Source organism: Acomys minous (assembly GCF_964271855.1).
Source record: "Acomys minous genome assembly, chromosome: 8".
NCBI classification, from domain to species: domain Eukaryota; kingdom Metazoa; phylum Chordata; class Mammalia; order Rodentia; family Muridae; genus Acomys; species Acomys minous.
The window spans coordinates 17,950,760-17,965,104 of record NC_140489.1 but is presented as its reverse complement, the minus strand read 5'-3'; the positions used below and the strand labels follow the sequence as shown (position 1 = coordinate 17,965,104).

General features: G+C 38.3%; 1 protein-coding gene across 1 annotated transcript in view; it reads right to left on the bottom strand.

Moving 5' to 3' along the window:
* Window positions 1–14,345, bottom strand: part of CATSPERB (cation channel sperm associated auxiliary subunit beta) — a 120,045-nt gene that overhangs the window by 55,013 nt on the left and 50,687 nt on the right. Inside the window, exons 15-17 of the mRNA XM_084791578.1 lie at window positions 13,808–13,952; window positions 3,848–4,002; window positions 787–941 (exon numbers count right to left, since the gene is read on the bottom strand). Of these exons, the coding sequence (XP_084647704.1) occupies window positions 787–941; window positions 3,848–4,002; window positions 13,808–13,952 (455 nt within the window). The remainder of the gene's footprint in view (window positions 1–786; window positions 942–3,847; window positions 4,003–13,807; window positions 13,953–14,345) is intronic.

The following is a 14,345-nucleotide window of genomic DNA, read 5'->3' as shown; positions in this document are numbered from 1 at the left end:
TCTTCCTTTTTTCCTCCAGACAGTGTCTCTCAATGAAACTAGAGATTAGACTGATTGGCCATTGAGCATCTGAGATTCTCTCCTTTTTGTCTTCCAGAGCTGGGGTCTTAGGCATACCATTGCAGGCCTGTCTTCACAGGGGTGCTGGCGAGCCGACCTGAGCTACTCATACCTGTGCAGAAAGTACCTTACTCACTGAGCCATCTCTCCAGCCACCAAATCACCAAATTGTATAACAAGAAAGAAAGATATTTTAGTGGCTTAAAAACTATAAAAAATTAATGTTATGCAGAATGTTTAAAATAGTCTTTTAAAAATAAAAGGAGCAATAAAATAGCAGCTTTCTTTTACTTAAGGTATTTATCATTAGGCCTACACACTGTAATAGGAAAAAAGTATACTATGCCAGTAAATGTATAGAAAGAAGCAGAAATTATGTGCAGGAGATATGATTATTTACTTAGAAGTTTATCTGTGTCTATTAGGAAAACCTAGAAGACTGTGTAGAAAAAGGAGAGAATTAAAGAATTTAGCAAATGCAAGATTAATGCGCAAAGGGAAGTGAGGAAACTTGTATCAATTACAAGAAAATAAAGACAGTAACTTGTCTCTTTCCTTGCAGCCATCTGATAGACACACTTTGAATATGATTTGTGTGCTCTGAGGGACACTCTGAGGCTTCATTCCTCCACAGGGCAGTGTTGTGGGGGGCAGGCCAATGGATATGTGATTGCTTTTCTTTGTTGTCACCTTGAATGCATTTGAATAACTACATTTATTAATTACCTGTGGCTTATCCTTTTCCCAGAGTGAATATTTTTAAACATCTTTCGGTACATAAATTTTCTAGGTTCATTCAGAGGAATAAATGCGAAGAAAATCATTTGAGTGCGAGAGAGAAATTGTGGAGCTAGTGGAGTGTTAAATCCCAAATCAGGCAGCTGAAATTGGAGAACAGGACATATTGTATGTTGAATATCTTATGCTTCAATTACAATAACAATTCAATTAACAAACTTGCTTCCATTGATATAAAAATGATACTGCTTTTACATACCAATTGGAGTAATATACCTATATGCCTTTGAATATCTTTGAGTATCTATGCATGTGAGAGAGAAAACTCAGTTTTCTGAGGTGGAGGAAGAGGAAGTCTGATGAAGATTCTCCAGTTTGAAGTTCCTGTACCTTTGTGGGAGGCTCTAGCAGCGTGTGTGAAGAGTTTGGGTTATCTACGGTGACACCATCCTTAGCACACCAGATCTTGTCATGACTGGGTTCTTATTTGGACTTTTACTGAGGAAGGGTCCAGTAAAGGGTCTTTCCTTTGAGTACTGCTGCTCTGAGTCTCATGCTTTGTTCCCCAAGTCTCCTGGTTCTGGTCTCAGCCACAAATCCTATTCCTTGAACTTACAGAACATACAGACTGTTCCTAACGTACTATGTGCCTAGATTTTTGATCGCTAATTCTTTCATTATGAGCTGACTGATTTTGGGAATTTTTTGGTGGGTGAAAATAGAGATGAATGGTAGCTTCAAAAAGGTTGCTGGTGTTGATCCTGTTGCTTAGGAGACCAAGCATGTCTCTCTCTCTCTTCCCCCCCTCCCCTCTGTGTGTGTGTGTGTGTTTTGTAAGTACTGTAAAACCTGTTTGACTTGGGGGACAAAAATCTATTTGGGGCTATATCCATCAAATACTGCCTCCAGAAAACATTTTCTGTCATTGTTTCCTCCTAGTGTTTGAACTTTGGCTTACTAAACCAAGATTGAAAGAGATAGTTTGCTAAAAGGACAGACCCTGAATCAATTGCCTCAGTGGAGATCTGATTGTTTTTTTAAGTTGTTGTTGTTGTTTTTTTTTTTTTAGACAGGGTTTCTCTGAGTCACAGACTTGGCTGTCCTAGACTCCCTTTGTAGACCAGGTTGGCCTCAAACTCACAGAGATCCACCTGCCTCTGCCTCCCGAGGGCTGAGATTAAAGGCATGTGCCACCATTTAATATTTCAACTGTTACATAATCTGGGTCATTACTTACTCTCTTTGTGCCTCACACACCTCATATGTACATGAAGACAAATAGTTTTCATAAGATGACGAGTTCACAGCAGTGCCTGACACTTAGAGCTAGTGATAACTTTTTTCAGAGTATGCATGTATCATTTGTGGGGAGAAAGAAGTAATGTTGAGTCAGGGTTCTTCAGACTTATTCTGAGTATAAAAATCTGTAGTTTCCACATCTTAACAATTTCAACTTTCACTGAAGAGAACTAAGCTACTTTCTGCAAAACTGTGATATTAGTGACATTCTGACATGGCTGCTATTGTTGGTTATGTCTAGCAGACTGCTCACATACTCTGCTTTGTACATTTGCATACTCTAGTAAGTGTGGTAGTTTACTTTCCATAAACAGCTGGGGAGTTTAATTTCAGATTATAGGTTAAGAAGAATAGAAAGTAAAGGAAAGAAAATGAGGAAAATAACTTATATCAGTAACCTGGAAGCAGGAAATGAAGCAGAGGCCATAAGAGTGCTTGCTGCTGTGACTGCCCACATTAATCAAGAAAATGCCTCCAAGACTTAGCTCCAAGCCAGATGATAAAGGCAGTTCCTCTAATGACATTCCTCTTCCCAGCTGTAGCTAGGCTTGTGTCAAGTTGACCAAACTAAACCAGCATAGCTTGCATATATGGGCAACTTACGGGTACCTACTGCTTCAGGGTCATAAATGTGCATTGGATAATCTGGAGCTGTAGTTATGGATGGTTGTGAGTCACCGTGTGAGTTCTGAGTACCAAATTCTGGTCCTCTTAAAAGAGTGGCAAATGCTCTTATGCACAGAGTTTCCGCTCTAGGCCTGGACTGACCTAAAAAGAGATCCATCTTTCCTATTTTCTTTAAGACAAATGACAGTTTTACCAAACCCCATTGAAATACATTTTACTCTTAGATGCTTTGTTGATGAGTATTCATTTTCATGTCTGTGTCCCAATAATAAGTTTCCCTCTCTTTCCCCTCTCTCTCCATATATATATATACATATATATTCCATATATATATATATATATAAATTTTATAATAATCTCAAATGATTAGAGTATATTTGTGAATATATACAAATAACATTATATATGTATATATATTCATTTTGACTACAAGTATATGTATGAATCTCAAGTGTTTATTATATGTGTGTGTATACACATACAAATATCAACATTATATAATTATTGTAATATGTATTTATTATCATCTGTGAATGAGAGAAAAACTGTGCACATTGTAATATCACACAAGGAATAAACTAATGAGCAGGACTATTTAACATGGAAGGCGAGAGGTGAGACAAAATTGTTTTTTTTTTCAAGAAAATAAAGTCCACCAGAGCTGAGTTTCTTGTGACAGGTCTGGTTTAGGGGTTTTGTGGTTCTGCTGTGAAATCCTGTATGAGTATACTCAGGGTGGCACCTGTAAGGCTTAAAGAAGATTTTTATAGGGTTCAATGTTGTATACAAGGTTTTCCTAGAGCACAGAGTGTTTGTCCTGATGGATGTAAATACATGGATCAGCTGTTAACAGAACATGCTTGTTCTTTGCAATTGACTTGGGCTTGGTTCTCAGGTGCCCTGCCAAGTGGCTTATAATGGCCTATAACTCCAGGTTCAGGGTAGACCCAGCACCTGTAGTCTCCACAAACATGTGCCGTCAATGCACATAAACACATACATATAATTTAAAAACCTTAAAGAGGGTTGTATTAAGGGAAACACCCTCTTGTTGACCTGCAGATAGAATGAGCCATCTTTTCTTAAATTGAAGCAAACAGTTTCAACACATCATGTTACTGACCGCTCCAAAAAATAATTTAAGTGTTCCATAGTCTGGATGTGATGTATCAGTGTTAAAGCGATCTGGAGTCAGCTTGTGTATGTATCCCATCTGATCATAATAGAGCATGAAAATCTTATCGGGGATTTTTCCAACTCTGGTGTATCTTTTTAATCCTGTTAGGAAATAAATAGAACACTCTTAGCATTCTTGATGCTGTTGTAAAACAAGTAGAACAAATTTTATATCATACCAGTAAGATTTGCTTGTTTAAATTAAGAGTGGAAATAGGGCTCTGGGACGTCTAAATTAGTAAAATACATGCTACTCTGTGTCATGACACATGTATTACATTATCTTCTTGCCTTTAATCCACACGCTCTTTCTTATGAAAGGGCCCTTTCTAGAGTCCTGATCTCTACAGATATGACTGATAATACACAAACCTCACAATCTGAAGGTCAGATCTAGAACATGTGGCTTTATCTTTCTGGGTGTGCACAACTTCACCTTGTGTAACAGTTTCCAGTTCCTCCCATTTCCCTGCAAATTTCATGCTTTCATTTTTCTTTATAGTTTAGTAAAATTCCACTGCAGATATCTTCCACATTTATGCTACCCACTCATTGTTGATGGACATTTTGCCTGGTTCCATTCCCGGGCTATTGTGAATGTCTTCAGTGAATTTGTATGCTCACTTTTCCTTATCAGAGGTATGTGCCCAGGAGGGGTTCGATTGGGTCATAGTGTGGCTTTATTTTTTAGCCTTTGAGACACTTCCAGGCAGATTTCACCAATTTACATGTCCATCAACAACACATGTGTTCATCTTCCCCACATCCTGACAGCGTTTGTTGTCATTTGTCATCTTGATGAGAGCCGTTCTGATTAGGGTGAAATGGAATCACAAAATAGTCTTAATTTGTATTCCCCTGATGGCTGAAGATGTTGAGTAATTAAAAAATTATGATCAGTTTGCATTTCTTATTTTGATAATTCTTTGTTCAGTTCTGAGGCCCATCTTTACTAAGGTTGTTTGTTTTCTGATGTTTAGTTTCTTGAGATATTTTTGGTAATTGGATGTGTGAATCTTTTGTCAGATATATCTTTGACAAATAATTTCTCCTATTCTATATGCTGGCTCTTTACTTGACTGAGTTTCTTTTGCTGTGTAAGCCTTTTCAGTTTGCTGATTATTGGCATTATTTCTCATATGATTGGAATCCTTTTTTAGAAGTCCTTATCTATGGCTTCATCTTAAAGCACACTGCCTACCTTTTCTTCTACCAGTTTCAGAATCTCTGGATTTATGTTAAGATCGTTGTGATCAATCTACAATTGATTTTTGTTCAGAGTAAGAGAAGATATAATTTAATTCTTCTACAAGTAGTTATCCAATTTACCCAGCACTATTTGTCAAAGATGCTGTCTTTTTTTTTGCCATGTGTCATTTTGGCACCTTTGTCAAAAATCAGGGGCCTGTAGTGTCATGGCCTTGTATCTTTGTTTTTCAATCTTCTATTGATCTACATTCCATTCCGTTCCGTTCCATATGATTATTCTTTTTACTATGCTTTTATAAGTTGACATAAATTATGATATGTCAAGTAATATTCTTTAACTTTAATTAAATATTTTATTATAATTTATACACAGCTCATCACAATTGTTATCCCTTACCTCTTGTGTTCTCATTCCCACCCTTTCCCCGTCTCTTGCCCTCTTCCCCTCTCTATGTGTGTTGGGGCACTCCTTGCTAAGGGGAAGGGATTAAATCATGGGCACCAGAGTTCATGTCGGAGGCAGTTTCTGCTCCCCCCACCTCCCTCCACTGTGAAGAATGAGCTGTCCAGTGGCTGTACCTGAACAAGGGGTCTGGTAATACTCTTTTTGCTATGGATTGATTTGCCTATCTAGGCTGTCTTGTGATTCCCAGTGTCTGTGATGAACAGAAATGAAAATTGGTTGTGATTGTATAGAATATGTAGGTTGTTTTTGGTAGGACAGCCAGTTTCGCAATATTGATTCTTCCAACTAATGAGCATTGTAAGTCTTTCCATTCTCTAGTGTTTTTCTCAACTTAATTCTTCTGTGTTTTTAAAAAATCCATTGTGGAAATCCTTCAGAACCTATGTTGGACTTATTGCACTGCATTTCATTTTTTTTGTTTTTTTTAAAATTTAATTAATTTATTCAGATTACATCTCAAATGTTCTCCCATCCCTTGTATCCTCCTGTTCCTCCCTCCCTCCCACTTTCACCCTATTCTGCTCCCCTATCCCTGTGACTGAGGGAGACCTCCTCCCCCTCTATATTATCATAGGCTATCAAGTCTCTTCTTGGTAGCCTTCTATCCTTCTTCTGAGTGCCACCAGGCCTCCCCATCAAGGGGACATGGTCAAATATAAGGCACCAGAGTTCGTGTGAGAGTCAGTCCCCATTCTCCATTCAACTGTGAAGAATGTCCTGTCCATTGGCTAGATCTGGGTAGGGGTTTGATGTTTACTGCACGTATTGTCCTTGGCTGGTGCCATAGTTTGAGCAGGACCCTTGGGCCCAGATCCACCCATCATAATGTTCTTCTTATAGGTTTCTAGGATGCTCTAGATCCTTCTACTTCCTCATTCTCCCATACTTCTCTCACTTAGAGTCCCAATAGGATGTCCTCTCATCTATCCCAATTTCCTGGTAAGTACAGTCTTTCATGGGATATGCTACTTGGGCTAGTGTTCAATTATAAGTGAGTATATACCATTTGAGTTTTTCTGCTTCTGGGCTAACTAACTCATTGCATTTCATTTTTAAAGGCTATTATAATTGGGATTCCTTGATTTTAAAATATAGCATTGATTATATATATAAATATATATTTATATATAAATTTTATATATTTACATATAAATATATAAAATCATCGCCCCCACACATTTATATATGTATACATGTACATATATATGCACACACATACACATATATATGTGAGTCAGCTAATGACTTTTTGTTTTTGCATCCTGCCACTTTGCTGAAAGAATTTATCAGTTTTAAGAGTATTCTGGTATAATCTTTAGGGTTTCTTATGTATAGAGTCATATGATATGGGAAGCTGGATAGATGATGATTTTGTAGATAAGAGCACGTATGCCCTTCCAAAGGAACAAGATTCATTGCTCAGTACCCATGCCCAATGGCTCTTAATGGCTAGTAACATCAGTTTCAGGAGATATGACATCCTCTGACTTTCTAGATCACCAACAAAGTTGTGAAGCACATAAAAACAGGAAGGTACACACAAACACACACACACACACACACACACACACACACAAAGATAAATAAAATAAATTTCAAAAAAGAATTATGTCATCTAAAATAGATAATTTGACTACTTAATTTCCTATTTGCATTTCTTTTATTTGCTTCTCTTGTCTTACTGTTCTAGATAAGGTTTTTGGCACTATCCTTAATAAGAAGGGAGGAAGTAGACAGCATTGTCTTGCTTCTGAAACTGAAATCTGTGAGATTTCCTCATTTACCTCATGGTGCCTTTAGGTTTGTTATATGTACCTCTTACTATATTTCTTGTATTCTGAGATTTCTAGGACTTTAAACATAAAGGGATGTTGGATTTTGTCAAAGAAATTTTGTGTCTAATGTCTATGTAATTTCTGTGCTGGAGTTCACTTGTAGTTTATAATATTTATAAATCACTTAATGAAATACAGGGGGGAAAAAAGCAAACAGGCAAAGTAAATGAATAAAAAAGTTCAACACCTAAAAATTGAAAAAGAATCAATAAAGAAAACAGAAACTGAGGAAAACTTGGGGCATGGGAAACATGGGGGAGAGAACAGGAACTGCACAGATAAGTATTAACAATAGAATACAGGCGATGGAAGAGAGACTCAGAGATGAAGAAGATATAATTGAAGAAATTGATAAATCCATCAAAGAAAATATTAAATTAAAAAATTCCTGACATAAAACATCCAAGAAATCAAGGGCATGATGAAAAGAGCAAACCTAAGAATAATAAGAACACAAAGAGAAGCTTCCCTACTCAAAGGTCCAGGAAATATTTCAAGAAAAACATAAATGGGACAAAAAGTAGGCTGTTCAATCTACTCCTCAAATTAATGCCTTAATTGTTCTTAACAAGGTTATTTTTTTCCCCTGAGACAGAGTCTCTCTGTGTTAGTGTTGGTTGTTCTGGACTTGCTTTGTACACCTGGCTGGCTTCAGACTCACAGCGATCTGCCTGCCTCTGCCTCCCCAGGGCTGGGATTAAAGGCGTGAACCACCACGTCTGGCACTAACAAAGTTATTTCTAACTCACTGGTATAGAACAATGTATATTGTTGCAAAATAAGTTTAATTTTGACACATTGGTATAGAATTCAAAATTTAAGATTATTCTTCACATACAGTATATACTCTAGTTTGAAGTATTGTATTCCTACAACTCAACTATACTACAAGGCTTACTCCTAATACTTGGAAAGTGTTATTTCAGGCTGCTTAGGACAATTAAGTAATACAAGTTAATTGTTAGTTGACCAAATCACGGTTATGTCAATTACTAGTTTACTTCTATCACAATAATATACATCCCAAGTTTAACAGATGACTAGGATTCTATAGATAGATAAGGTAAAATAGATAAGGTCTTCAAAAACCTCAGGGACCTACAGAACATGGCATTTAAAAATGGTTTTTATTATTTTAAAGATTCTTTGACAATGAGACAGGTTAACTCCTGGCAACGCCCAGCCTACCTCAAAGAAGATGATAAGCATCAATGAACCTCCTTATGGAGATGGCATCAAATGTGGTCAACCAGCCACTGGGCAAAATGTCCTCATTTCTGCCACAGACAGAATTCTGCCTAAAAATGGGCAAACTTGGGTGCAGGCAGAGTCGATAGCCAAACCCTACCAAGACAGGATAAGCAAGTCCTCAATAGTTCCTGCTTCATAAATATGTATGTCAGATATATTGGGCCAGAAGGCTGAAGATGATGATTCAACATTATAGAGAGTATTGGGTGTCTGTTTAGACAGCAAACTGTCCCTGTCATTTTCTAATTTTGGAAGCTGCTTACATGCACTTCCTGTGTACTTGGATGATTAATTTTATTTCTTCTCAAGTCTGTGATGAGGTTGAAGACCAGATAGTTTAGTTTTACAATTAAGCTTAGTTGTTTAGAGGTTAAGATGTTTTTAGGTCTAGTTAGATGTTATAAGTTGATAAAGATGACATAGGCTAGATATTGATTTTCATTCAGAATATTAGATGCACCAAGATAGGAAAGATGTTCTCTTCAAAGTTGCCAAATACAAATAGCAAATCACTATGAATGTAACACTTGTATAATTCTTGATTGTTTCCTGGTTCTTCTTGCTGTAGGTAGTTTGTTGTGTATATTATATATGAGCAATAACATAAATGTATATGTTAAAAAATAAAAAAAGAAAAACATAAATGAAAACTTCCCTAACCTAAAGAGAGAGCTGCCTATAGATGTACAGGAAGCATACAAAGCACCAAATACATAGGACTGAAAACAGAACTCTTGCTACCATGAAATAAAAAAAAAAACTAAGTGTACAGAACAAAGAAAGTAACATATAAAGGCAGACCATTTAGATTTACATATAACTTCTAAATAGAGACTCTAAAAGCCAGAATGTCCTGGGCAGATGCCTAGCAAACTCTTTGAGACCGGAGGTGTCAGTTTAGACTAATGTACCAATTAAAACTTTCAGTCACCATAGATGGACAAAACAAGATATTCCATGACTAGGAGCTGTCCTAAGAACACTTAAATAGCTGCTGCATTATGAGTTTTTTTTTTAAATGAGAGGTTAAAATGTTATTTGCCTATACCCACACGGGCTGTTGGGGTCTGGAAAGAGGGTAAGAGGATCTTTGCCAATATCAGGCAGCAGCTCTGCGCTAGAGACTGCAGTTGTCTGCAAACCATATCCTGGCACAAACTGAAAAAGTAAAGCAAAGAAAGGAGAGTAGGCTACCAACCTTTAGGATGAAATTATCAGGCAAGATGCCATTGGCCTCTTGATGACTGGGTGAACTTATGAATTTTCAGCTCATTCTGGGGTCCCTGTTTGTGGGACAGCTGAGACCTTCCCTACCTCTGGGGTTCATCAGCCAGTATCAGTCCATGAGGGCAAAGAGAGCAGGTGTGATGGTCTGGGAGTTTGGAAGCCTTGGGAGTACAGATAAAAATGATGATTTCTGGGACTAGCTTTGGGGATGCGATGAATTTTATTGGGATGAACAAAGGTTATATAGAATCTTGGGAAAGGGATAGAGCTACCTAGGATGGATGTAGATCATTGGCTGGGAGACTAAGGTACTAAGATACCTCATTTACATGGAGGGGCATTCCAGGAATCCTAGTGCTTTCTGGGCAGGGTCTTTTCAGGAGAAAGGGAGTTCAACCTGTACATTCCTTAAAGACTATAAGACATTCCTCAGGTAGAGGGTGTTGGGATCTGAGTTCCCCAGAGCAAAGAAGAGTAAGCTCTGCTTAACAGGGGAGTTCTCTGTTTTGCACTGAGCTCAAGGCTTTCCTAAACCGTAAACCCCTACCCAGATCTAGCCAAAGGCTTTCCTATCATAGTGAACTGAAACCTTAGCAGTATGGGTCCCTGACATTTGTGTAGAGGGCTTTTAATCCAGCAACATGGCAAGGGATCACATTCAAATACCTTCTAGGTCTGTGTGACCAGCTGGAATGTAGACACTCCACAAACCTTTAATCCCTCTGGCTGGAATACAGACATACCCTTAGTACACACCTTTAATCCCAAACAATGACATTTAATTGAGAGGCAGTTAATGTGATGGATCAAAGAAAGATATGTCAGAATGAGTTAGAGATAGGATCTGACAAATTCTTATGAGAACAGTACAGGAAAGAGGGTAGTTAAGAGAGCAGTGCGCACACACACACACACACACACACACACACACACACACACACACGAGAGAGAGAGAGAGAGAGAGAGAGAGAGAGAGAGAGAGAGAGAGAGACAGACAGACAGAGACAGAGACAGAGAGAGAGAGGGAGAGGGAGAGAGGGGGAGAGAGCGAGAGAGCGAGAGAGAGCGAGAGAGAGAGAGAGAGAGAGCGAGAGAGAGCGAGAGAGAGAGAGAGAGAGAGAGAGAGAGAGAGAGAGAGAGAGAGAGAGAGAGCTATGTTCTGGAACAGTTTTACAGAGACAGATTGCAGATGAACACAGAAGGAGCCAAAGAATCCAAAGAAGCCATAAGATTAAAACGGATTGCCAGAGTTAGTCTGAGGCCAAGCAGAGCAGTTCAGTCAGAAGGCCAGAGAAGCCACTTTGAATGAGTCAGCCTGGAGAGGAATTTGGGCCAGAACAGCTGAGTTGAACCAGCCAGCTAGAGTTCAGAAAGAAGCTGAAAGCATGAGTTTATTTATCAGTAAGCCTTTCTGTGACAACAATTACATTGGGTGACTAAAAGTTACATTTAAAGCCTTGGTTGCCACCCAGAGGTTGAGTGCAATTTCTATTGCTGAAGTCACCACATACTTTGAAAGCAGAGATGCTGGATCTTACTTGTAAGCTTCCTTCCTTGAGGACTAGCTTTCATGTTAGCAGAAGGTATCATGCAAACCTCCAAGGGAGGGAAGCAGCCATCAGTTTTACACAGTTATCAAACCTATGAACAACATCAATTACCGACAGGATATGATAGCCCTCAGGATGTGATAGTGGCATTGCATGTCTTGGTAGCAACAAACAGCTCTCTTCCTGGTCTTGCCAACAAGAGAGAAATCATAACTGCTATAGGAAAACTAGCTAAAAATTCCGAGTTTCTGAGGTCATGGATTTGGAATGAGAATTTATAACTACTACTTCACTAAAACAGGATAATTCCTAACTGCATTCTAAGGATTTATCTTTATAGTCATAGGTAAATGTAACTTCTATGCCTCATGAAATTTCTATTTTCAACAGACAGCCATTACAGGAAAAGCACAAGTAATCAGAAGGCAGAGAACAAGTGATCATGTGGTACCTAGCTGCAACTCATACGATGGCGATACATCTCTTGAACCAAGGCTCAGTTAACACTGTGGGAAGTGTGGGTAGAAAGGCGTAAGAGGCAGAACAGGAACTCAAGATGTCTTCAGCATGTATCCACTAGATATGTCAGGGGGGCTGTAACTATGAAGTCTCAGTAGTATGACTCCCAAGACAAGACACGAACAAATAACCGACAGACGTGGTAACATGGGACGGGGAAATCTCACAGGCTGTAACCCTAGATAAAGAACTACGGGCAGGCAATGAATGAGAACAGACAAAATAGCCTTCTTCCCCAATAGGTTTGCCAATAACAAGTGGTCAGCACTGAAAAAAATACACATACAGGTAACATTATATTATATATTGCTATATTGTATATATATGCACACATATATTATATAGACTGAACAGATTGTGTGTCTTTGTGTACATATTTCAAAACAATTAATGAAAGGTACCCATGTATTGTAGAGAAAGAGGAAGGACATAATTGTAGGGGTTGGAGGGGAAAAAGGGTAGGGGGAATCATATCATATTTTAAGTAAAAATTATTAATGAAATGGAAAAACACAACACAAGAAGATTTTAAAAACTCAATTATAGAATGACAAAATGAAAATGCAGATCATAGGGATACAGGAATATGAGGACTGTGCCCTTCATGAGTCAGGTCCTGAGTCTGGTTGGCAGCATTCAGGTATATAGTGCTTTCATTGTGCAACAAACTGACAACTTGTGACCAAAGAAACTAAGAAGATGGGGGTGCTGGAGAGATGGCTCAGTGGTTAAGAGCACCGTCTGCTCTTCCAGAGGTCCTGAGTTCAATTCCCAGCAACCACATGGTGGCTCACAACCATCTGTAATGTGATCTGGTGCCCTCTTCTGCAGATAAAGCACTCATATGCAGTAAATAAAATAAATAAATCTTAAAAAAAAAAAAGAAACTAAGAAGATGGAGAGCAAACTATTGTTAATATAGTGCCACCTCTTAAGTATCTACTTTACCAGCAAAATCAAAGCAAAACAATCTTTTTTTGTCGGCATAATGTTCTTGTGGACTGTGCACAGTTTACCCTTGTTCATTCAAATGCTGATGTCTCCACCCCACTGTCTGGTTTTAATCTGACATTGCATTGTGATGTTTATTCTAAGCATCTCCTGTCTCAAGTTTGTGCAAACATGTCAATCACCCTTCATTCTCGGTACCACCAATAAAAGCCAACTAGTCAAAGCTTAGTACTAACAGAGAATAGGGTGGGGCATCTTGGTGAGTGAGAAGAGAAGAAAGAGCAGGAAGAAGAGGAGGAATGCACATGGAAAGGAAATAAAAGTGGGAAGCACGAGGAGGAAGGAACCGGACCTAGGATATGAGTAAAAAGCAAGTACAAAGTGGGAGATCAGAATGGGGAGGAAGCTGTACTAGCTTGGAGGTTTAGGATGGAGTTATTATCACACAAAATTGTGCTAAAGGCTAATTAAATAGACCATAGTCTTTCTGTGTGGTTATTTGGGTATATACCTGGTTAAGGAGTAACTGCTGATTTCACTAAAATAATAATTCAGTATTAAATATTAATAATCACTCAACACTTTTTATCATTGTGGTTGATAGTATTAAATGAAATGCTGTCTATAATATGTGGAGCATAATTGTATCTCCACTGTGGCATCAATTATTATTTGGAATGGGAAAGGGAAACACCACTGAGCACATAATACTCTAATTCAGGGTTCCTCTTTTTATGCTTGTTCATATGACTTATCTCTGTAGGTCCAACAAACCCAAACAAACAAGCAAAGGTCCTGCTTTGTTTGAGGCCTTATTATTAGAACATGTTTTTTAAATGGATTACATTTGTGACTCACATGTAGAATGAACCAACAATGCTAAAGGAAAAAGTCCTTACCTGCCTTTGTGTTGTAAACATTTCCAAGTTGTGAAATAAAAGAAATATGTGATGTATAAAAGCTATGTGCAGTGCGCAATATAACGTTAGTGTGAAAGTTACTCAGCAAATCGAAAGAATTGCCACCATCTGGTGAAATCCACACCTAAAGGAAAAAAAGAGATATCTTACTCAGAACGGCCTCTAGCTGCAAGCAGAGCAGAGCAAATTCTCAACTTACCCCTTAGCCTGATCTTTCTACAAAAGAAAAATCATGCAGTACTATTTTCTTCCTGTTTGCCCATCATGAACTGAGGCCCACAATGACTACTTTCCCACTCACCCACTTGGTTTACCTTTCCATTCTTTTTTATTGTCAGAAGTAATTATGTCAACTAAGTAGTTGAGAGTGATGCTTTATCACATTCTCCTCTCCTCCCTCTCTCTCTCTCTCTCCATCTCTCTCTCCATCTCTCTCTGTATCTGTCTGTCTCTCTGTCACTTTCTCTCTCTCTATGCATGTACTCACGTATGTCCGTGAGTATCTATCAGTGTGCAT